This window comes from Talpa europaea (assembly GCF_964194135.1).
Source record: "Talpa europaea genome assembly, chromosome: 1".
In the NCBI taxonomy this organism is placed as follows: Eukaryota; Metazoa; Chordata; class Mammalia; order Eulipotyphla; family Talpidae; genus Talpa; species Talpa europaea.
Genome location: NC_140073.1, coordinates 91,608,893 through 91,631,582, shown reverse-complemented (window position 1 = coordinate 91,631,582; position 22,690 = coordinate 91,608,893). Strand labels below are relative to the sequence as shown.

Here is a 22,690-nt window from a genome sequence, read left to right as displayed (position 1 = left end):
ATGGCACTGGCCAGCCCAGGTCCTGCGGGCCTGATGCAGCCTTCCTGATGTCGCAGAGTGGACCACCCATGCGCCTCGGGGCACCAGTGCTGCTGACCACCGGAGTCCTTGCCTCAAAGCAAGGGCCCAGGTGAGAAGCACACATACCGATCTGGGCCGAGTGGGCCCTCCTGGCCATGTTCTTGGCTCTCACAGCCTCCTTGATGCGATCCACCTCCTGCTGGTAGCGCTTGCGGTCCCGCATGGCGTTCTCCTTGGCCTCCTTCAGCGCGCTTTCCAGGGCCTTGACCCGCTCCGCCGTGGCGCGCAGCCGCTTCTCTAACTTGGGCAGCTCACAGCGCAGGTCTGCGTTGTCCCGGACCAGCTGCGGTGGGGGGGGGGGGGAATGAGGTGAGTTATTGGGGAGGCCGTGGGCCAGCAGCAGAAGCAGACCCACTGCAGGAGATAAAGAAAGTGACAGGAGAGCAGCTGGAAGCAGCACAACAGCCACCGCCCCCTGTTAGGCTGTCTTGGAACATCCCTATGTCCAGAAACTCTGGAATCAGCAAAGGAATATAAAAACCGATACCCAAGTCCAACTCCACACCCGAAAAGATGTGACGCAAAGGCTTCAAGGAAGAAGGGGTACAGAACAAATGTAAAACCCTTCACGGCTAGAGGGATCTCTCAGGGTAGAATTTATTTCCTTTTGGAGTGATGGAAATACCGTGAGAAACATGACACATGGCATGAGCATGTGAATGCTAAGAAATTTAAGGCAAGTTCAAAGCATTCAGTAAAAGGCAGGCATGTTCCGGAGCTCTCTGATAGCCACCTGACACATAGGACATACATGTCTACACCAGCATGTGACTTGGACTGCATTGCGCAGCTTTTCCAGGGGCAAAAATGTACAGCTTATTCTTTCATTACCTAAGGCCCTCAATGAAGAAGAAACCAGCTATGCTAAGTGAAGTAAGTTAAAGATATTTATATGATCTCGCATATATGTGGAATCTACAAAACAAACAAAACCAAATACATAGATACTGAGAACAGATGGGTGGTTGCCAGAGGCAGGGGGTTGGGGTTTGGGTGAAATGGGTAGAAGGATCAAAAGCTACAAATTTCCAGTTATAAAATGAAAAGGTCCTTGGTATGTAATGTACAGTATTCTACTGCATATTTGAAAGTTGCTAAGAGATTAAATCTTAAAAGTTCTCATCACAAAAAAATTTGTGACTATGTGTGGTGATGGACATTAACTACACTTGTTAGGGTAATCATTTTGCAATATCTACAAATGCTGCATCATTGTGTTGTACACCTGAAATGAAAACAGTGTTATATGTCATTTACATGTCAAATACAACACACCAGACGCATTCTAGGTTATGCTGGGGCCAAGTGCTAACTCTATTATTTCCTGCTCAGCTAACTTGGTGTAAGTCACTACAAGTCTCAGGTTTCTCAAAAGAAAATAAAAAGGACACTGCATACTAGGACCATGGGGGGGACATAAAAGGTTCAAGAAAAGTTGTGAAAATCAGCAAGTACTACACAAAATTGAACCATCCCTGGGGCCATACTGCATTCTTTACCTCTGCATCCCCATCACTCTCTCTGATCCCTGACAGAGAGTAGTCTTTTAATGAATATTCATAGAATTCATGAATAATTAATGATTTCCACAGCACTATTTCAAGTTCCTTGGCAGCTTCTGTTTTTATGTGTCTCATTAGCTTTTGCTTGAATGACTTCAGCCATGGCAAATCTGCCATCCTCCCTCTGGGTGGTGATATTGAAGAGAACTCGACAAGTCAAGGGAAGTGAATGATCCCTCGATCCCCACAACACAAAGCTAAGTTCATTCCTCCAACTTTACAGTGAGGAAACTTTGAGCTATTAGGATGAACTTAAAGGGCAGAGTGGGAAAGAGAATTGGCATTCCCTCTGTCATGTGACCCAAGAGTTGGATCATTTTTACCACATCCCAAGATTTCTTTAGGATTTAAGGAAGAGTCACGACCAGTCTGGAACTTAATCAGAAATGAGAGACAGGCAGACCTGCCGAAACCACCAGTAGGTTTGGACATAGTTATCCATCTCTGTTACTCTAGACAAATTCCTGGAGATAGACTGGTAGCATGTTTCCTGGATGCCCAGGAAACAGGGTGACAGAAAAGAAATGGTGGGGGCTGTTCCAGCTCTAGTTCTCCCAAGTATGGGATGAAGCATGTTATTCCTCTCCCAGTCTTTTTTTCCAGTCTGTTAAAATAAGGGGCCTAAGCCAGGTCAGTGGTGTCCACTTGGCATTCTGTGCAGCTCTGGTGCCACTGAGGGGCATCAGAGGTGTCCCGGGAGGTTCCGAGGCCCGTGGAGGAGACAGTGGAACTGGAGACAGAGTGAAAAGGCAGGGCTCTGAACACCCCGATCTCTTAGCCCAAGAGAGCTCAAACTTAAGCCCTTATGTATAGCTTCAACAACAACAAAAAAGCACAGCAGGTGCTCAAATAAGATCATTTCATTCTACACCTATTCATGATAATATTCATGAGGAAAAAAAATGATTCCCGGTTATGACCCTCGTCTCTGAAGTGAGTACATTCTCCTCATGCCTATGAGTTTCTCTGGGTACTAGGGTCTCTTCCTACATCCTAAAAGTGTGCAGATTAAGTTGATTATGATGTCTAAGTTGTTTCAGTCTGAGTCAGTGAGTGGTGAGAAGCGTGTGTGGGGGTGTGTGCACTCGCACACATATGCACACCTGCACTCTGCAATAAAAGGGCACCCTGCCCATGGTTAGTTCCTGCTTTGCACCCTTGGTTATCAGGATAGGCTCTGCCACCTGCAATTCTAAATTGGAATAAGCAAAATGAATGAATCAATTAATACAAAAATGATTGCTTAACATTATTAGTGTTCTGGGTCTTTATTTAGAAGATTGGTGATACTTTTGGGAGAGCAGAAATATGCCATAGGAACTTAACTCATCAATTAGTCTATGGTAAAACATGTTTTGTTATATGTCCTTCTGCTTAGAGTTGCAATTTCCAAGACCCTACTGAGGACCTGCTGTATTTTATATAAAAGGAAAGTCACTGAAGAATAAAGGATCTCCAGGACTCTCCAGCACTAATATTCTCTGATGATGTGTTGTCCATTAACCTTTGAATACTTTACCCCACATTGTGATTAAATCTGTTGGGACTTCTTTTAGGAGAGAAAGAAAAGCAGAAGGAAACTGGCAAGGCTGGCTCTCCTACCTGTTTGTGAACCTTAGTAAGCTGCTCCAGATTATTCTCCAGGAAGGAAATTTTCTGCTTCTGGGCAGCACTGCCTCCTCCATCATCACTGTCCAGCTCCACACTCTGCATCAACACCAACAGGTTAGGGGCCAGGTGGTCACACTGCCCACCCTCAGCCCAACATAATGTGGATGGTACGTGCTAAGTAATGTTTTTTTAAAATCCCAATCCCAGCATAGGTTATTATGCAAACAAAAATGAGCAGGACCTCTAAAAGTTAAGACAGAATAACCTTCCCAATTAACTAATTCTGTTTGTTGATTAGAAGTATGACTTTTTAGAGGGCTAGCACAAAAAAAACTTCAAATATTTTTTTGAAAGATAGATAATTTCTTTTTATGATCAATACCCTCTTGCAGGTAGATAAAGAGACTTTTCAAAAGGAAGGGTTCCAAAACTCATTAAGAAGTTATCAGTGTGAGAACGCAACCCTAAATTTGGCTGCAATATTACGCCTGAGATATAAGTCACACAAGAATCTATGAACGCACAGGAAAGAATTGGTGGCCTCTGTTTGTCCCTTGAGCTTCCAATTCCCTGAAATCCCCTAGTGAATTCATCTCAAACTGGTCACAGCATCCGGGCACTATGCTAAATAAACTCTTGAAGGTTATCAGATCCCAAAACTGGCACAATACTGCCAGTTTTCCAGCACTGCCAAGCTGAGTGGCACAGATAAGATAGGAAATACATGTGCAAACACATCCTGGAGTCCAAACATGGCAATGCTCTCTTGCTTCATCTGACTGTAGAAGGGATCACCCTTCTTTTTCTGAGAGGGAGCAGAAGCTACAGGATACAACCCATAAGAGACATAACCAGTGTCTCTAAAACCAGGGGTGCTCAAACGTTACCCAGAGGTGGGTCTGTTAACAGATTGCTGGGTCCAACACCTAGTCCTGAATTCAGTGGATCTGCGGTGAGTCTGAGCATCTGTACATCTAGCAAATCCCCAGCTGGCCCTAATGCTGCTGGCCAGATGAGCACACCTGGAGAACCACTGGTCTAAAAGTAGTTTCTTCTAAGACCTGCATCGTGAAATCACAGAAGTCTGGTTTCAAGTTCTTCACCCTCCTGGGACTACCTCCTCCTTCCTACTGAGCCTTTGCACTTGTCAGACCTCACTGGTCTCCTCTCCATCACCTACCTGGCCCAGGTCCTATTGTCATTTCTATTTTGACAACTATGGTCACTACCGATCTGCCCAACTGACACTATGCAGGTTTGAAATCTCCCATCATTCTCCACCTTCTTTATTTTTGTTTCCAGGCTTCCATGCTCACTAGAACCATGCTGTCAGGATCCACAGCAAAGCCATGCACTGACCCTCAGCTGACACTCATGCCATAGCTCAGCAGTCTTTCATTCATCCCTAGATCCCCCCTCAGCTGCCTCATGTCTGTAGGCTTCCCTATTCTGTTCTGTCCTTTTCCACTGAGGACCCATCTCTCCATATTAACTGTGAAGCTCAAAGTGACTGGATGCTTCTTCTACACACTGTTATATATTTCCCTGCAAGTAACTCCATCTCGCTTTTATCCCTCCTCTCTGGAAAAAAACTGACCCATTTCCTGACCAAGTCTAATATATTGATCTAAGCTATTAATTCTGTTCCTCTAAGATCTGATTCACTCCACCCTGTCTTCTTTAAATTGTTCACCTTTTTCCCTTGACAACTTCAAGTACACACATGTATGCGGAGGCACACATGCATGTAGTATTCTTGAATATGCCTTCCTTCCATCCAATTATACCTCAGCATGTGGGCTTTGCTCCTCTTTAATTACTTTTAAACATTTATAAAAAGCAACTCTGTTGCTGCCTCTATCTCTCACGCTGGTTTCACCCTATGGTGACTCCCCAAGATCACTGTGCTTGGCAAGAGGACCAAAGAAGCTCACACTCAAAAGTCACACCTATCTTAGGCTCTTCCCAGCTGTACAATCTTGGGCAAGTTATTTAACCAGTGAGTCTAGCTCCACATGTACAAAACAGAACACTAAGAAATCCACTTACGTGGCTGCTGAGAAGAGCAAACAAGATGCGGGATGTTAATGTGCTTCATAAACTCTGACCAGTCACCTCCTAACAGGCAAGTAGGAGGTTACTGCCTCTAACTTGTCTATTTCTGGAATTGCTCGCCATGCTTTGGGGCTATCTGATGATAGCCCCAAATCCCTCTGGATTTCCCCTGCCTTTCACACTGCAGCCAGACAAGTATGTATTTGTTTGAAATGAAGGGAAAGGATTATAACTTCCTTTTACTAAAGGAAGAAAATCAGATGGAAATATGTTCCCAAGTATTTTGGTTTTTTTTTGCCTCCAGCACATTCTTTTAATAACATTCTCTGGCATAAAGTCTTTAATTTTTAAGCATAACCAGTTCCAATTTAAGTAATATTTCTATGGAAAATGATTCTTCCTGGCCATCTTTCTTTTCTCCTCAGTCCCATTCACATAGATAGAACTCACCTTTTTGACCCGGGCAGTCAGATCCTGGACAAAGAGTTTACGGAGGTTGTGCAGAGTCTGCAGTTCTCGAGACTGGAAGAGAAGATTGTTAAAATGCCACTTAAGTGCAAGGACAAGTTGAATTGATGACACATCAGCCCCAGAGGTCTCCACAGCCAAAGCAACAATGTCCCCCGCTTCCTCTGACTTGCCCAGAACACACCTCTACCCACTCCATCTGTTGCCTCATGAAGAGCACACTTAGGTGCAGACTGGGATCCCAACAACAAACTACAAGCCAAAACAAAGCCTGCAAATTTTCTGTATTCTAAGTGCATTCTTTTTTATTTTTCCTTAACCACAAAAATTCAAGTTTTTCTCACAAAAATTTCCATGTTGTACCAAAACATTTTTTTTCTCTAATTTGTCACATACATATCATCTATGACACCAACAAGCTTAAATGAAAAGCTAGCCGCGATTTCCCCCACCCTCACTGACTGACTTTTCTCATGTTGCTACACTGTCTCCTGGCTCTGGTCCAGAGGCTCATTTGCTTTTCATCACTGACTGGAAGGATGAGGCAGCTCGTGAACTTTTCCTCTGGGTGACTCCAGGCAAGTCATTTTAACTTTCTGTGCCTCAGTTTTCTTATTTGTGACAGGATAAAAATAGTCACTGCCTCGTAGTTTTGGTTGTCAGGATTGAGCTAGTAATTATAAAATGCTTACAACAGTTCCTGGTATAAAGTAAGTGCTCAATAAACACTAGCTAGTGTTAAGTTACTATCGAGGCATCACATTTGACAGTCATTATTCATTAGGCTTTTACTGATTCCTTCTATTGTTATAAATTACAGTGCAGTTAACTTCCCGGGAGAATTTTTTCCTTCATTTTGGATTATTTTCTCTTAAAGGACCTTAAGGAATTAGTCTTATGCTTTGACAAGAATCATAACCAAAGCTGGTGACCTTTGTTAATAAGAGCAGAATATCTAATCATTCCCTTCCATTCAAGTCACCATGTATTTACAAGAGGGGGTGTGATTAGCTCTATGCAAAAAATCTTTTCCATGAGGGAGGAAGAGAGAGATTAACTCACTTTCATACTTTTCAATTTGTCCTAGTTGACCTACTCTAATACAGAATGTCAAGGGATGCACTCACATATGCTTACAGAAAAAAGAAATGGACCATAAAACTCTGGAAACACTAAGTTTCTCAGAATAAAGGTCCTATGTTAATTTAAGGTCTTATTACTGGGCTCAATTCTGCAATTCAGTGTTGAAGCACCAAGCACCCAAAGTCAATTGCTTCCTCAGATGAGGTAAATTGCTTTTTGCAGGAAGCCAAATAGTCTGTTGTTATGAATACCATGCACATCGTACCTGTCCAGGCTTAGCCATCTCCCAGGGCAGGTAATGGGGTAGAGATCAAGGTTCACATTTGTGCAGACACCTGCCCTGCACCCTAGCCTGAGAGAATCTAGCCTCCTGCACCCCAGCTCCACACACTCCTCCTCCTAGTTCAGGGATTTTATTACTGTCTGAACTGTAGTCACACTAAATATCTTCCATGAAAAATGCCGCACCAAAGGGAAATGAGAAGACATGTGTGTCCTGCCAAAGGGTCAAGCATTTCCATGGGATTTAAGTACAAATGAGTTTGTGACTTCATCTCATTTTGTTTGTTTTTAGGTGAACTCAACAGTTAGGGAGGGGAATCTACCTTTAAGGTAGTTTGCCACACTGTGCACACTGAATTTAGAGTTAATCGTCACTTGGCTTCCTGCAGCAATGACTATTCCTCCATCATATTCATTACCACTCCCCATTTGCATCCCTCAAGTTTTTCCCACCGCAGGCCACTGTGCTGTGTAAAAGCTCAGGGCTCAGCTCCTGCCACAGCAGACAGTGAGGGTAGGACCAGTGAGGTGTGAAAGGCCGCTGCCCATCCACGGCAGGCAGAGGGTTCCAGCCCAAGTCAACAGTGTCCTGTGGAAGCAAGATGGGGCTGCAGGGCTGCCCTCCACTCCACGCTTCCCACTGATGTCCCTGGAGGAGGCTCCCGGGCTCTGAGCCCCGGACAGCAGGCTCCAGCCCCACCCACTCAAGGAGTCAGAACAGGCCTTGAGCTAAAGAGGGCTCAAGAGCAGCCTGCCAAGGACAGCAAGCCTGTTTCTGAGGAACACTGACAGCTTGAGGAGGATTCTCATGGAAGGTTAAGTGAAAACATCTCCATTTAAATGGCACATTCTGTGTGACTCCAATTTGGGGTCTAAAAAGTATATGTGTACATGATGTGCAGGGGTGCTGGAGGGAGCGGGGGGAGGGGGGGGAGAGAGAGAGAGAGAGAGAGAGAGAGAGAGAGAGAGAGAAAGCCACCATATCAGTGGCTTTATCCATGTGTGAGGGAGGGGGTGATGGGTGAGTGTGTGCACGAGGCAAAGTAGGCTTGTTAAGTGAGCATGGAGGAGTGTGGAGTGTAGGGTGTGAGTGTGGGATGTGGGTGAACAGGTGGGAGGGAGTGAGAGGGAATGAGTAGATAGATTTAAGGAGGCCAGTAAGGAAAACGTGTTGTTAAAAATGTATTTAAACATCAAAAAGAAGAATATGCTCATGGGTGAGTGTGAAAGAGAAAGCAAGTATGAAAGTGTGGGTTTTGCATAAATATGTGAGTGAATGAATGCAAGAGTGACTGTTAGCAAGTGTGAGAGCCAAGTGTAAGTGTCCGTAAATGCACTGTCACTGTGTGACTGTGCTGGTGCAACAGTACATGAGTGCACTGTGGGTATGAGCTGAGGTTGAGCAAGAAGGTGGGACTGATTGTGTGTGCACAAGTGAGTGTGCAGGTAAGAAAGCATGTGATCAAAATAAGTATGAGTGGGAGTGCGTTAGGGGGTGTATTAAGTAAGCGTGTATTAAGTAAGTGTGTGTGGATGATCACGGGGGAGAACTTGAAAGTGAGGGCCTGTGGGTGTGAGAGCAGGTGCCTGTGAGCACCTGTGCAGGGGGAGGGGGCGGATGTGAGTGCAGGTGTGAGAGGGCGTGAAGTGTGATGTGTCTGAGGGAGCATGAGTGACTGCACATGTGTGGGTGCATGTGAAATAGACTGAGAGGAGGAGGTAAGAGTGAAGGTGCAGGTGAGGGCGTGCAGGAGCAGAGATGGGGGGTGAGGCAGTGTGGGAGACTTCGTGAGTATAAAGGAAGAAAAGACACTAAAATACCATTTCTCTCTGACTGATGGGCATATAATAACATTTTCATATTCAATATTTTTTGAATTTTTATAATTATCTGTAATTATGGGTATCACTTCTGTGGTAACACAGCCGTTTCATAGCTTCATTTCTGCTTCCCCTGCATGTCCCTGGGCACAGTCTTCTCCAGACTTGAAAGACCAACTTCTCTGAAAGCAGTCATCTTTCTCCTGTCCTAGAGGTCCTTGCGCAGCCCGCCTCTCCCTGGCTCTCAAGAGCAGCTCAGACTGGCCCAGGAGTCAGACCGAGACCCCAGTCCGGTTTGGCACAAACATTTGTCTACACCTATGGCTGCTAGATTCTTGGTTCCTGGCTCCGTCTCACATATACACACACCCGGCACAGGAATGGAATCAAAATGTAGGCTGCATATAAATAACAGGTTCTCCCTGTTATAGTATCATATGAAATGACTAAAATGTTTTCGCCAAATTGTGAGGCTAACTAGGGTCTGACTCTCTGTGTGAGAACCACTAAGGATTCTCAGGGGCCCTGAGGGAGCCAGGCTGCCATCCTGCAGGACCACTGAAATGGGAGACACCAGAGATGTCAGGAGTAGGATGCAGTAAGAAACCACCCAGGGTTTCAAATGATGAGCTTATCCAGAGGTAAGGAGGTCTGTCATTTCTGTCCCAAACCCTGAGGATCTCAAGGCCCTACTTGACCTGTACCCCACTCACCTCAACCTCTCTGTGTCTGCCTCCTGACCCCTTCATAGCCACACTGACCTTTCTGCTCCCCAACATGCCAGGCATGGACTCACCTCAGGGCTGTGGCACAAGCTGTTGCCTTTAACTGAAAGGCTCTTCCTCCAGACACCCCCGTGCCTCCCTCTGTCTTCTGTGTCAAGCCTCTACTCAACTGTCACCTCCCCGGGGAGTCTCCCCAAACCACCAGCCTCTGCACTTTCTGTAACCATCTAATGGAATTTATGTTTACCCCATTATATTTTCCACTGTCTCTCCCTCAGCTCAAAGTAAGCTTCACAAGGGCCAGGATTTTATTTCTGCTCTTTATTGATGCCACCCAAGCATCTAGAAAATTGCCGGTCCTAAGTGGGGGCTCAATAAATATCTGCTGAATGGAAGTAATTCACAAAGTACAGAGGCTAAAATATTGCAGGCATTGACTTGCAGTTCAGTTCAGTTCTCACTCGGGGGCTCAAGAGTTACAACATTAAAGATGGATGGATGGGTGGATTCATCAGATGGACTGATGGTTAACCCTCTGTCAAAAGCTGGGGGATAATCCTACAAGCCTCACTTTCTCACAGGATGTTTTCGGTCTAAAATGGTATATAAGAAAAATATACACAGAAAAAAAATTAGAATAAGCAAATGTGTGACAAATCAAACTAATCTGGTCTTCAAGACTAACATCAGTTGGAAAACATGTTGACATACCACTGTCTCCTCCAGCCCTTTGAGGTCCTCCCGGGCTTGTTCCCTTTTATCATTGAGCAACCTAAAAAACAAAAAGGACTCAGGAACACCGCAGGGGCATCACAGATCTCTGCAGGTACCATTTGCATCTGCATATATGACAAAGCAACTCACATAAATAGCTGTTGTCAGTTTTTAATTGGCCTTATCGAACCAGACTATTTTAATGTCTGAATCACCAAAGTAGACTTTTTATGACTTCAAGAGATGAAAGAAAACAGAGGAAATATTTAAAGTGCACTCACAAGAGCTTTTCCAGTTTCATTTCTCTCTCTTGGTCCTCTATTTTCAGCTTGTTATAATCAGAACTGAGCTTCTCCTGTTCCAGTTGCAGTTTCTGATTCAAACTGAAATTGAGAGGGAAAAGCAATACATTCCACATCAGTCTGAAATCCCGAGTCATCCTGCTAAAGACATGGTTCTGTTCCAACCCCATTAGTTCTGTGCAATAAAGGCAGCAATTCTGGAGGATTTTGAAGGATCAGAGGACACCCTCACAGCTTCCTCCCTGCCCAAGTAAAAACTAATTTCTGGGGAGCATCTAAGAGGCATGAAACACTGACTTTGAGGATGTATTTTTAGTTGGCTTGTACAAGAGCTTTAGGCGGAAAATAATGAGATGGAAAAGGAGCTGATATTTTAAAACAGAGAAAGCGAGCCTGGTCAGAAGAATTCTGCTGTCTGCCCTACAGATGTCATGCACCCACTCAGGGAGCCTTATTTGGCCATTTCAACCTTCCCTTCCTCTCTGGTGTGATGTTCTGAAAACATCTCCCAAATCCAAATTCCTGGCGACACAGGAGTGTTCCATGTGAAGTCCTCGAGGGGGAGGTGCAGAGAGAGGGAATACAAAACCATCCAGATCTGCTGCAAAACAGAAACCCCACCATCTGGCTAGGGCATTTGGTCAATGTTCACATGAGCTCAGGACTTACAATGAAGGCTTTTTATGCAGCCATGCCTCCCTGGCTGAAGGAACACATCACACACTCTCAAAAAGAAAACCCAGAGTCCATCTGAAAGGTGCAGGCCAAGGGCACTTCCCCACCAGCTAACTTGCTCACCGACCCACTCTCTTTCTAGCCTTCCTTCCCTTGCTCTTTTTCCCTTTCCAGTTGAACATTTCAAGGGTGATTAATCAGAATAATGAACATGAGACACGCTTGAAGGGTAAAGCACAACACAAATGATAGCATTGGAGGTGGGGAGCGGTCGGAAGAAGGAGAGAGGCAAAGAGCCTTCCTCGGCAGACTGCACATGGAGCCCAGATCGCACCATTAACACCTCTGCCTGTGTCACCATTCTCCCCTACCAAAATGCAAATGTACTATGTGAGCAACTCACACCCACTGAAAGGAGGATTGGCTCAGCAGAAGGGAGAATTAGACTCTAACTCCAGTTTGATTCCTCTTTAGCAGGTTGACCCTAAGTAAATCGTGTAATCTTGCTTCCCTTATAGACATCTATTTCTTCATCTACAGAAAGCAGGAGAACTTTCTCTTTTACTTAGTGTTTTCAAAAATATTATACTGCAAAGATATTCAAAGATTGCCAAGGAACCCAGTGGGCAACATGTTAAGAACCCTCAGGGTAGGAACCTGAAGGAAGCCTCCAGCTGGGAGCCTTCTGTGGTGCCGATGAGGCAGAGGTCACTATGGGGCAGGGACTCTTCAGTGGAGAGGGCAGGACAGGGGAATGGCCAGGGGTGGGGGGCACACCAAAGTCACGCTGTAATTAATGATGTCATCCTGGCGAATGCCACAGGTTCACAGCAAGTGCAGACACATGACAGTGGGTCCTGGAGACCCAGTGGCTTAGAGTTGTGCATTGTGCTTGTATATGTTTAGGTGAGAAGGAGGTAGGAGCTGACTGTTTTCTCTGGAATATTTATTAATTTATCAGAAATCAAGTTCAGGACCAATTCAGATTTTTTTTCATACTTTCATGCAGTGTTCCCACCTACTGAGGCCTGTGTCTGTCCAGCTGAGTCACCAACATGACCCAGCTCTGCAGGGACCAGGAAGGGCATCTGGGCCCGCCTGCCACCTGCTCCATCAGAGCCCTCCAAGGCTCAGTTCCAGAAAGGAGAACAACTCTCAGAAGCAGCACATCCTGCTGCTGGTCACAGGGCAGAGCACAGAGCCCACCGGGCAAGCTGTCAAGATGCTCAGTTATAATCCGTGTTCTTCCACATTGGCCAAAGAGCCAGGCCCTCCCCCACGTCCTGTGAACCCCATGCCAACTCACTCCCGAATCTCATCAATGATTTTCTGCTTCTCCTCAATTTCATCTCGAAGTCTGGACAGCTGCTTCTGGTGAGCTTCCCGGTGGCTCTCCATCTGCTGCTCCAGTGCCTTCTGCAACCCAGGCCAAGAGAAATGTGTCATCTACTCGTTGGCTCCCAGCCCACTCAGTGACAAGCCCTGGATCACTTACTTCTGTCGCCTACCCCACATGTCCCTCAGCTGTCAGATCCCCAAACTGGAGAGTCCCAGAACCTACCTTTGGACAACAAAACTCCAGGATGTTATAAAACTGAGTGGGCCTCAGAAGCAAATTAGTCCATCAATAATTCTTCCCCAACCTTCTACAGCTCAGCTCACCTGAGCTACTTGGCTTCTCTAGTCAGGTCATTCAGAGGATGCAAACCCCTTACCAGCCAGGGAACCTCAGAGAAGTCACTAACCTGTGTGAGCCACACTTCCTCACTTGTAAATGTTATATAACTAGCCCTGCCCTGCCCATTGCACAGATTTATGATTCAAAAGAGACTTCCTCCTCAAAGCAATGTGAAACCAGGGGAGGGCCACCCAGGCAAGGCCTGGTTATGCTACTGACCAGAACAGGGTCACGCCAAGGGCATCGCCTGCACTGGGGCTTACACTGACGGGCCTGAAGTTTGCCTAAAGCTAATCAAGAGCCTACATTGTCTCATATCCCCTTTTCTTCACCTAAAAACTCTTATTTCCAAACCATTTTTTCTACATGTTCCTTTATTGTTTTTAAAATGTGATCAAGAATAAAGATTTTGATAACTAAGATGGAAATTCAGATTTGGGGCATTTCTTTAAAAAAAGAAAAAAAGGGGGAATATTTTCTTCCATTTGAAGGAGGGGGTGAGCATTTCTTCAGAAGCTAGCCCCAATGTGTGGTGACCCTGCAGTGACTGGCAGCTGCTGCTCCTTCTCTGTTCATCAGTAACAGTGAAGAAAAACGCACTAATGCAGCCTATTATTCACCGACTCCTGGGGGTCCTGGGTACCTCCATCTTCATCTCATTTCTCAGCCAAGCCACACTCTGGGAATGGCTCTAAATGCACGGCACTGGTACCCCCCCCCCATACTGCCACACACGTCTCTGATGAGGACAGATTTTCCAAGAACAAGAAAATCCAAGCCAACCACATGCTGGGCCTGGTGGAGGGGCAGCTGTACACACCTTCATTTCCTCAGCATCCTGCAGTCGTGTCAGGTGTTCCTTCTCCTTGTCCTGGAAGCTGACTTCATGCATTTTTTCTGTTTTAAATTGTAAATGATAATTTAACATTTAACAGGCAGGACAAACACCCAAAGGTCAAAATTAAAAAAGAAAAATGGCAATGGAGTGAAACATCAGCTTCTATCACCAGTCACAACCATATCATCAAGGCACGTGCCTGCAGGATACCCTGTAAAGCCACTGCTAGGAGATGACCCATGTCCTGGGTGACAGAAGTGATTACAGGGGAGAGGGCCTATGTGGGGGGCCACTTGAGACTGACCTGGCTATGTATCAACCCACACCTTGGGGACTGGCTCCCCACCTTGCCCTGGTGAGCAGCTCTTGAAGTAACATGTGCACCTGTGCTTTGTCCATTATAAAGCACCCTGTGGATTTCATGGGCATATGGATTCGTGCCACCATTAGAATTCCAGAAAGAGCTAATTTACCTCCCGTGGGTAAGCTGTTTATTCTCTAAGACTCAGGAGCAAGAAAACAAACTCTAAGGATAAGAACAAGGAGAACAGAAACATGAAGAAACGTTCTCCAGACTAAATAGAACAAGGCCCCAGTTTCGGCACAGGGTTGCCGTTATGCCCTCCAGGGGGCTGGCCAGCCTATTCTCGGAGATCAGAGGTGCTCTCTGGGCACATGGGCAATGGGCAGTCTGAATTGGGGGTGGAGGGAACAAAACAGTTTAAGAAGTGACATCCACAGCATCACATTTTCCCTCTGGTCTGTTGCACTTTTAATAAATTTCAGGTCTTCTCGCTTCTCTTTTTGCTCTTAGGTATCTGCCAAAATCATTTGCAAAAGAGAAAAGTCCTTGACTATGTCAAGTTCTGGGTGGAGGGTTATATTCTTAATATTCACTTGTTATCACATAAAGAAAATAATACAGGGTCAGAGTTCGCAGGGGTGGGCATGTTCTCCTTTTAAATTTGCCTTGGCATTCAAAACAAATATATTTACTGAGCAAATAAGTATGTCACAGAAAAAAAAAAAGAATTTTATCTCCAATCCTACGACCCTATCAAAACCATTTTCATTTCAAATGTTAACTTGCAGGTCTTAGAACACACGTATCCACAGATTTTTAAACTGCAATCAAGATCACATGTAAATTTTGAGCTCAGGCTGCATTTTAAGCACTGCTACACAGTCCTCATGTACTTCATCTCCGACATGGAAAAAAAAAAAAAATCTAGAAAATAACAGTTCATGTGATTGTTGGACTTTTTTTTCCACACTAATGTAAATAATTCTGCAATGAATAGCTGAGATTTGGGGACTCAAAAGGTATACAAAGTGCTATGTTTATTATGCATTTTCAAAATATTTCCAAAGGACTTTTAATTAATTTCCACTACAACCCAAAACATGTGTGTTGCCATTTCACCACAATGCAGTTAATCCTGTTCTGGTTTCTGCATTTCTACAGTAACCTCTCTTGAATTTCTGCTGTTATTTATTCATCTTTATTGAGTGCTTCCTAGGTATCAGGCGCTTTCCAAAACAAAAGCAGTGAGGAGGCTGCCCGGAAAAACAGAAGGGCTTTAGTCAAAGGGTGGACGGTGCCAGGTAAGCCGTTGGTAGAAGTTCAGACTTCATGTTAAGAGCCACTGGGCACTGTGAAAAGGTCAGTGGCATGGGTTGGGCACAAGACAGAATCTGATTTTAAAACAGCCCCTTGGGATGCAGCCAACCTCGAGCAGACTGGGGGTGGGGTTCTTGGTGGATGGATGTGGCCACCATCCTTAATTAGAATTAAGGACAGTGACAATGAAAATGGAGATGGGCAGAAAGAAACGAGCATCTGGCAGGCCTTGGTGAGAGACTTAAGGCAGGAGGTAAAGAAGGAAGAGCATTCTGCTCAGGCAGCAGGGAAATGAAGAGAAGCAAATACAGGGAGCGGGCAGACTTTCTATATGTTTCTCTTTTTCAGTCCCCTCTCCCCCAAGTTATGCCATTGTTTTTAGCGACTCTCAAAATGCTGTAATTGAGCAAAACTAAAACATCACGAATAAAGCCAACTAGAGCATCAGATTTAGGCCAAGAATTTGACACCTATAAAGCAGTCAATTATTTACCTTGGGCACGGAGCTTGGCCAGCTCTTCACTGAGTGAGTCCTGGGACTCTTCCAGCTGCCTCCTTTTCTGTTCCATGTTCTGCATGTAGTCTGTCAGCGATTTGATCTTGGCTTCATGCTTTAAGCCAGCAAAGAGATAAAAAGGAGTGAGTGACTAGTAAGTGGTCACCCAGGCTTGCCTGGGACCACCTGATGGGGAAAAACAGAGGCATCCCTGAGTTCTGAATTTGGAGACCAACACCCAAATGGTGACTATTTCTGCCCTTTGCTGGGGATTCAGGAGCCCCAAGTAAGATGTTGTCTGGCCTCTTGCAGGTGCCTCTCTACTGCATTCCCCACAGACACTGCCCATGGCCACATACCTCCCTGCCACTGACTTAAGTGAGATACCTAAGACCAAGCAGGCTTTCTTTCTCACAGAGAAGCGTGGGCTGTAGAGAAGGGATTGGAAAAACACCTAGGGCTGGAGACCTCAATCTTTGAAGTTGCACCTTAGAGTCCATCTTTGTAACTCAAATACCATATCTTTTCCCTCTGTCTTTCACACACACCAATTCTCATCACGGGGAGTTTGCATTTTACATTCTCCTCCCCACCACCCTCCCAGATATGGTCCTGAATAGATCCTTATTATGCAAGCCTCAATTTCTTACAGCAGCTAAATTAATTCTACATGATTTTCTATTTTTTTTTTACTTGTTCGCTCCATGAGGATATAGAGTAGATGTGTAACTAATATTGTAGAATAAGGGAATACATGGGAAATCATTGGCTGAACAGGGACAGTAGTCACTTCCAGGCAGCTGGAAATAGGCAAAACACTCACATTCAGGAAGGATATTCCTGGAGTCTGAGTTCTTGATCTACTAAAATAACCTCTGGAAGTGGGACATAGTTGACAGTCATTTTATAAGCCTTGGTTTTGGTAGGATAAGTGCAAACAAAGAAGATAGATATTTATTTCTAAATATTCCTTAGATTATGCCAGAAGACAAAGAGCCAAGGCTTCTGCTCCTTTGGATCCCAGAATATAATGATTAAATCTTGGGCTTTGCACAAATTGTAGCAACGTACAAAATAGCCCTAATGGAAAACTGTACTTGTTGCTAATGGAGATAGCACAAATAGGGCATTCTTTAACCCAAAACACCCCAATATTCTTGACTCTGCTCTTACACATCCAAAGTCTATGTCACTCTAAGACCTAGGCAAGTAGGGTCCCCATCTGGAGCCCCAGACTTTAGAACACCCCACTTAGGCTGCACTTCACTGTGCAAAGGGTTCATAGGCCGAGGAAGTGTGCCCACCTGGAACCCATGTCTCCTTCCAGAACACACTCTGAGTATTGAGAATCTATAATGACCCCAAGTCACTGCCAGGCCTGGTACTAAATGCTGCCACGATCCATTCACACTGCTGATTACAGCTGACACGGTGGCACAGTTCCATCGGTTCACAGAGAGTGCAGAAGGAACTTGGGCATGGAGGCTGGTATGTCCAGGTCGAAAAAGAAGGCAGTGAGAGGGCTGCGGGCTGCAGGGGCTCTACTCTGGCCTCCACGCGTAAGAGGCAGGACTGCCCAAGGAACACGCTGTCAGCACAACAGGTGATTTGGAAAGCATATCTGAGGTACACTGTAGCCTAATATTTATATTTCTTCTCAACTTTCTCTCCTTTTGTAATTTTTATAAATTATAAAATGTCAACTAGTAAAGCAATTCCAGAAAAACTAGTGTACTCTTCATCTGAAAACCACTCTAACTTATTAACTATCCCCCTAATATCCCCTTTATGAATGCATATTTTACATAGTTGCAAAGCATAGCATAAATATAACTCAGCATTTTCTTTTGACTTTATATAACTATACTTACTAAATGAAGAGATTTTATGACTTCTTTGGTAAGAGCTTGTAATATTCTTCCACATAACTATTATTAGTCTATCAAATACTTTATTTGGATACTTTATTTCATTATAAAGTAATACTCTCGATATTTTGCATCTAAGCTTTAAATATTTTTAATCAGGAAATACTATTTGAATTGAAAATGTTTCAATTTTATTGACAATAAAAAAGGTACTACTATCAGTGAAATTACTAGACCACAGTATTTGTAAATTATTATGGTTTTTGATGTCCAAGGTATTTTCCAGCCGAACTGATCAGCCAAACTGATCAAATTGTATTTTTTCCAGCAACATGAATCAATTTCATTATCACACACCAACAGTGAATAATCTTCTTAATAAATTTCTGTAGTTATGTTAATTATAAAATGGCACTTTGTTGCTTTAAAATTGCACCTCTGAGATCAAAATGGTCAGAGACAAGGAGATTAGAGACATTTCTATGACTGACATATACTATGGGAAAGCAGACCTGTACAAAGCATGTATTTGCCATTCAGAGTTATTTGACACATTACTCCATGGAAGAATCTGTTTCCCCCAAAGGACTTCAGCTGTTTTAATCCTTGATATAAGGCAGTGAGCAGCATAACTTGGGCCACTTATAGAAACCCGAAATTCCAAACACCAAGTTCAGATATCAGTGGCAAACCAGAAACTAGATGGCTGTTTTCTGTAATCATCTTACTAAAATGGAAATGCCATTCCAGAGGGGAAAAGAGCAGCCGTGTTCACAATGAATTGTGCCCTAGGGCCTGTAAGTCCCTTCAACAATGAGAGTTAACAAACTTTAGTCTGAATTCCAGCTCTTCACTGGCTGTATGCATTTGGAAAACATACTTATTATTTCTAATTCTCAAGTTTCCTTATCCAAAAAACAGGAACAATAACAAAGTCTGCTTTGCCTGGATTGTTTTCTAAGATCAATTGTTGAGATAATGTGTTTAGCCCAGCATTTGGCACATGGTAAACACCCCAAAAAATGTTACCTGCTACTACTATTAGTAATAGTACTGCAGTAGTAGCTTCTGCTTCCCAGCATTAAATTGGACCTATGGCAGAGATTAAAAGATGAAGGAATATGCCTTAGCTGATAGGTGTTTTTGATTTCACTTCATCTTGTCTGTTCATCAAATATCTCCATCTATCTACCTACCTATGCATAGGTAGCTAGGTAGAATTTTATCAATGCATCCTTTAAAAATGATTAAGGGGAGGGACAGCAGGGGTGGAAAAGCAGGGGAGAGGTGGTCCAGTGATCTGTGGTAAAGACCTAGAGGTACTTGGTGGCGAGTGTGGTGTGGCAACACACATCTGAGCAGGTGTGAACCTATTTCTCTAAATCATATATAGGGTTGGAAACCAATGTTACATCCATTAAAAAAGGAATAGGCATGGCAGACCTGTCTCACCCGCTGCTCCCCTCGGCAGTATATTTCAGTCAGTCTGCCTGTTCTGTTCCCCGCTCTGTCTCTGGTGAATCCTCTCAACCTCCTGCACATTGGCCTGTACCCCAGTTCTTGTATGTATAAAAAAATAAATCTTTTTAAAAAAGGGAATAATTTATGTTCCAGGAGAACAGATAATCCAAAATGTAATTGCCAAAATACATATTCTTCAAATATAACTGGTACGGGAGGCACGGGAGGGTGAGAGAATTCACCAGAGACAGAGTGGGGAGCAGAACAGGCAGACAGACCAAAGACACTGCTGAGGGGAGCAGCAGATGAGACAGGAGAGGTCTGCCACTCCATGTGGGTTTCTCCCTGGCCGGCCGGGAATCGAACCTGCGCTGCAGAGGCTGCAGACAGCTGTACCACATGGCATTCAACCTGCTGTGCCACGGGGGAGGCCAATATAACTGGTCTTAATTGAAAAATGCTTTGAAGTACAAAGGAACTGAAGATAGTAATTCAGGTCACTCCCACAACAAATTTGAGTCTGAGTCGTAAGATTAAGCCTGGGCTGTCACTACTTTGGGGACCACAGACAAGTCAATGCAAAGCAAAGCCCATCAAGTCTCACAATAATGCGCCATCGGCCCAGTAAGAGCAGGAAGAAGCTGGTTTCAAGAGAACATAGTGTGAAATAACGAGGATAGGGCGACCTACCTGGGAGATGAGCAGTTGGCAGGCGGCCAGCTCCCGCTCACTGGCGTTCATCTTCCTGTTGGAGTCCATCTGGGCGCTCTCCAGCTGCTTGCTGCGGTTCACCAGGGACTTGACCTCCGACTTCATCTTACTGATATACAGGCGGGCCATGGTGAATTCTTCTTCGATGACTCCATTCACATCTGCCAACTGTTACAAGAGGGAACACACTCAACTCTGTCTACAATCCAGAGGTTCTTTGGGTCCCTGAAACCTCTCCATGGATCCTCAAAATGTCTGTGGGTTTCTGGTTAAGAAGCTCTAATTATAGGACCACAGTTGGAAGTGAGCTCTGAAAAGTGCTATATGTTCAAATTCATTCTCTGAAATCTTGAGATAAAATTCTCCATTAGATATGATCTTCAATTAACCAGGTTTTTCATAACACTTGATTTTTAAGATAAAAGAGATATCAGGAGAAAAAGATTTTAAGACTGAAACAAGAGGCAACTTTGATGAGGTGTTCCATTCAATGTCAGATATCCCTAGAAGAGTAAAGAGGCCCAATGTTCCTAAAGGTGACTGAGGGCCTATAAGAACTTAAATCAAAATTGTAGTCATTTCCCTATAGTCTACTATTCAGGAAGAAAAATGATCTAATAGCATTAATTGTTTCTATAAGCAAGGGCTGAAACAAAAAGGATTTTCTATATAGTCCTCAAACAAACAAACACAAAGAATGAGTTAGAATGTGCTATTACAAAAGATCCTCCAGATGAAGGTTCTCCTACATTCATTCCCTGCCTCTACATGATTGCCCCTTCCAAGAAGACAGGAATCTAGCTTTTTACTTAAGATGTGCTAAGAAAGCTAAATTGAGCTTTAGAAGAGAAGATTCTCACATCAGCATTGCTGTGTGTTCTCATATTTGGTTTCTAAGTATTAGAGCTCTATTGAAAACAAAAATTACAGTAAGATACTTAGGATAGAAGAAACCAGTCTGCTGAGATGCAAACATGGTCTTAAAGGACAATTGACAATTTAACAAAAATAACTGTGTGCATTTTTTGTTTAACCACCAGAGGTCACCCTAGCACCTCAGGAGAAAACAAGACCGCTGTCCATAACATAGCTTGTATGAATAGAGGTTCCAATTGGTTCTAAGATGAAGATTTCAACTATGATTTTTTTATGTTTCGCAGTATACTCTAAACTGCCTAGTTCTGTCATTATTGCGATCATACTCTTGATTTCAAAGGACTATTTTTTCCAGTAAATATTTGGGAGCTGAAAATGAAGAAATGCGCATCAACCCTGAAGATGGATAGCAGACAGGAAGTCCACTAGACGGCACTGGGAGCCTGTAACTTGACATCAACCTCTCCCAAAGAAGTCAACAACAATATTTGTTAAAGACAGAGTTAATACAAGACGGAATCTACAGAAAGAAAATCTACAGGGATTCCATCTTAATTAACGGAGGTTCCCACTAAGCCAGTTACATTTCTGACTGCCTGCAATTTACCACTCTTCATCACACTCCTTTTTTAATCCAACAGCATGGTGACAATGGATGAGGAAAGGCTACAATCCCTAAATTGAGTTTTGTTCTTCTACTATTGTGATTAGCCTGGCATGAAGGAGGGCTGAGCATCTCCCTCTTTAGTCTAACCAGCTATACCTTGTACATTGTCCAGCTTCTGGAAAAGGTACAGAGCATGTAACCCTTTCATGTGGAATTCACAGCCTCCATCAGTGATCATCAGTGCACCAACAGCAGGAGGGCATCGTGAGGAAGGATAGACACTCCTCTTCCCCAGCTCTGTCCTTATGCTAGCACCCTCTGTGATCTATGTCCACATCCCATGTGAGCTGGGGACGAAGAAAAAAATACAGTAATGGGCTCCTTCCAAAGTAAGAGATGGATATTTTTTCCCCAAGCCAGAACCTTAACTTTGAAAGCCTATTTTTGTTCTAGAAGGTCTATAAAGGAATTTTGGGTCCACACCTAATGGTAGAAAAATAATACTCCAAATGGTTTTAACTGTGAGGTTTCTTACCACTTGAGAGTTCATATATGTAGTCATTTAAGTTCAAAGCTTTCAGTAATTCCAGTATACTGTTATTTCAAAGAGAAGAATTGGAGCTTGTTGCTGAAATGTTATTTATAACTCTCCCTGGGGTCTGATAATGACTCTAACAGTGCTCTGGACGGTGTGAGCCGGTACAAATACTAATCCAGGAGAAAAGTCTGCCTTCGCCTTCTCCCAGCCCACAGAGGAGGCCTCAGCTTCAAGTCTCTAGAGCATGAAGTGGCTGTGCAAGGTGCTATTTCTAGGCCAAGTAAGGTGACTTCACATTCTAAGACCTGAAAGTCAGAATGGGAACAAAGAAAGAAAGAATGGCAGGAAAAGAAAAATAGGTATCATAACCAACACGTTCCATTTACTCTACCTCAATTTCTCTTCATTTTGTGGCTACATTCCTGCAAGTCTTTGTGTTAAGGAACATGAAAGAGAGGAGGGAGCTCACTAATAAACCTGCATAAGTGCATCATGTCATTTCCTGATTTCATCTTGTTTTGCTGACTAAACAAAATACTGCCTGGACACTTGAAAATGTTTCGAGATATAATAGAGCTGGAGAAATATGAATTCACTTGTTTCCTTGCTGTTCAGGT

The 22,690-nt window shown here is 43.9% G+C and overlaps 1 protein-coding gene across 1 annotated transcript in view; it reads right to left on the bottom strand.

The window, feature by feature from the left end:
* Positions 1–22,690, bottom strand: part of KIF5C (kinesin family member 5C) — a gene marked incomplete at both ends in the record, with an annotated part of 143,296 nt that overhangs the window by 1,138 nt on the left and 119,468 nt on the right. Inside the window, 9 exons of the mRNA XM_084254976.1 lie at positions 148–364; positions 3,246–3,350; positions 5,760–5,831; positions 10,400–10,460; positions 10,684–10,785; positions 12,686–12,795; positions 13,878–13,954; positions 16,010–16,127; positions 20,032–20,220. Of these exons, the coding sequence (XP_084111102.1) occupies positions 148–364; positions 3,246–3,350; positions 5,760–5,831; positions 10,400–10,460; positions 10,684–10,785; positions 12,686–12,795; positions 13,878–13,954; positions 16,010–16,127; positions 20,032–20,220 (1,051 nt within the window). The remainder of the gene's footprint in view (positions 1–147; positions 365–3,245; positions 3,351–5,759; positions 5,832–10,399; positions 10,461–10,683; positions 10,786–12,685; positions 12,796–13,877; positions 13,955–16,009; positions 16,128–20,031; positions 20,221–22,690) is intronic.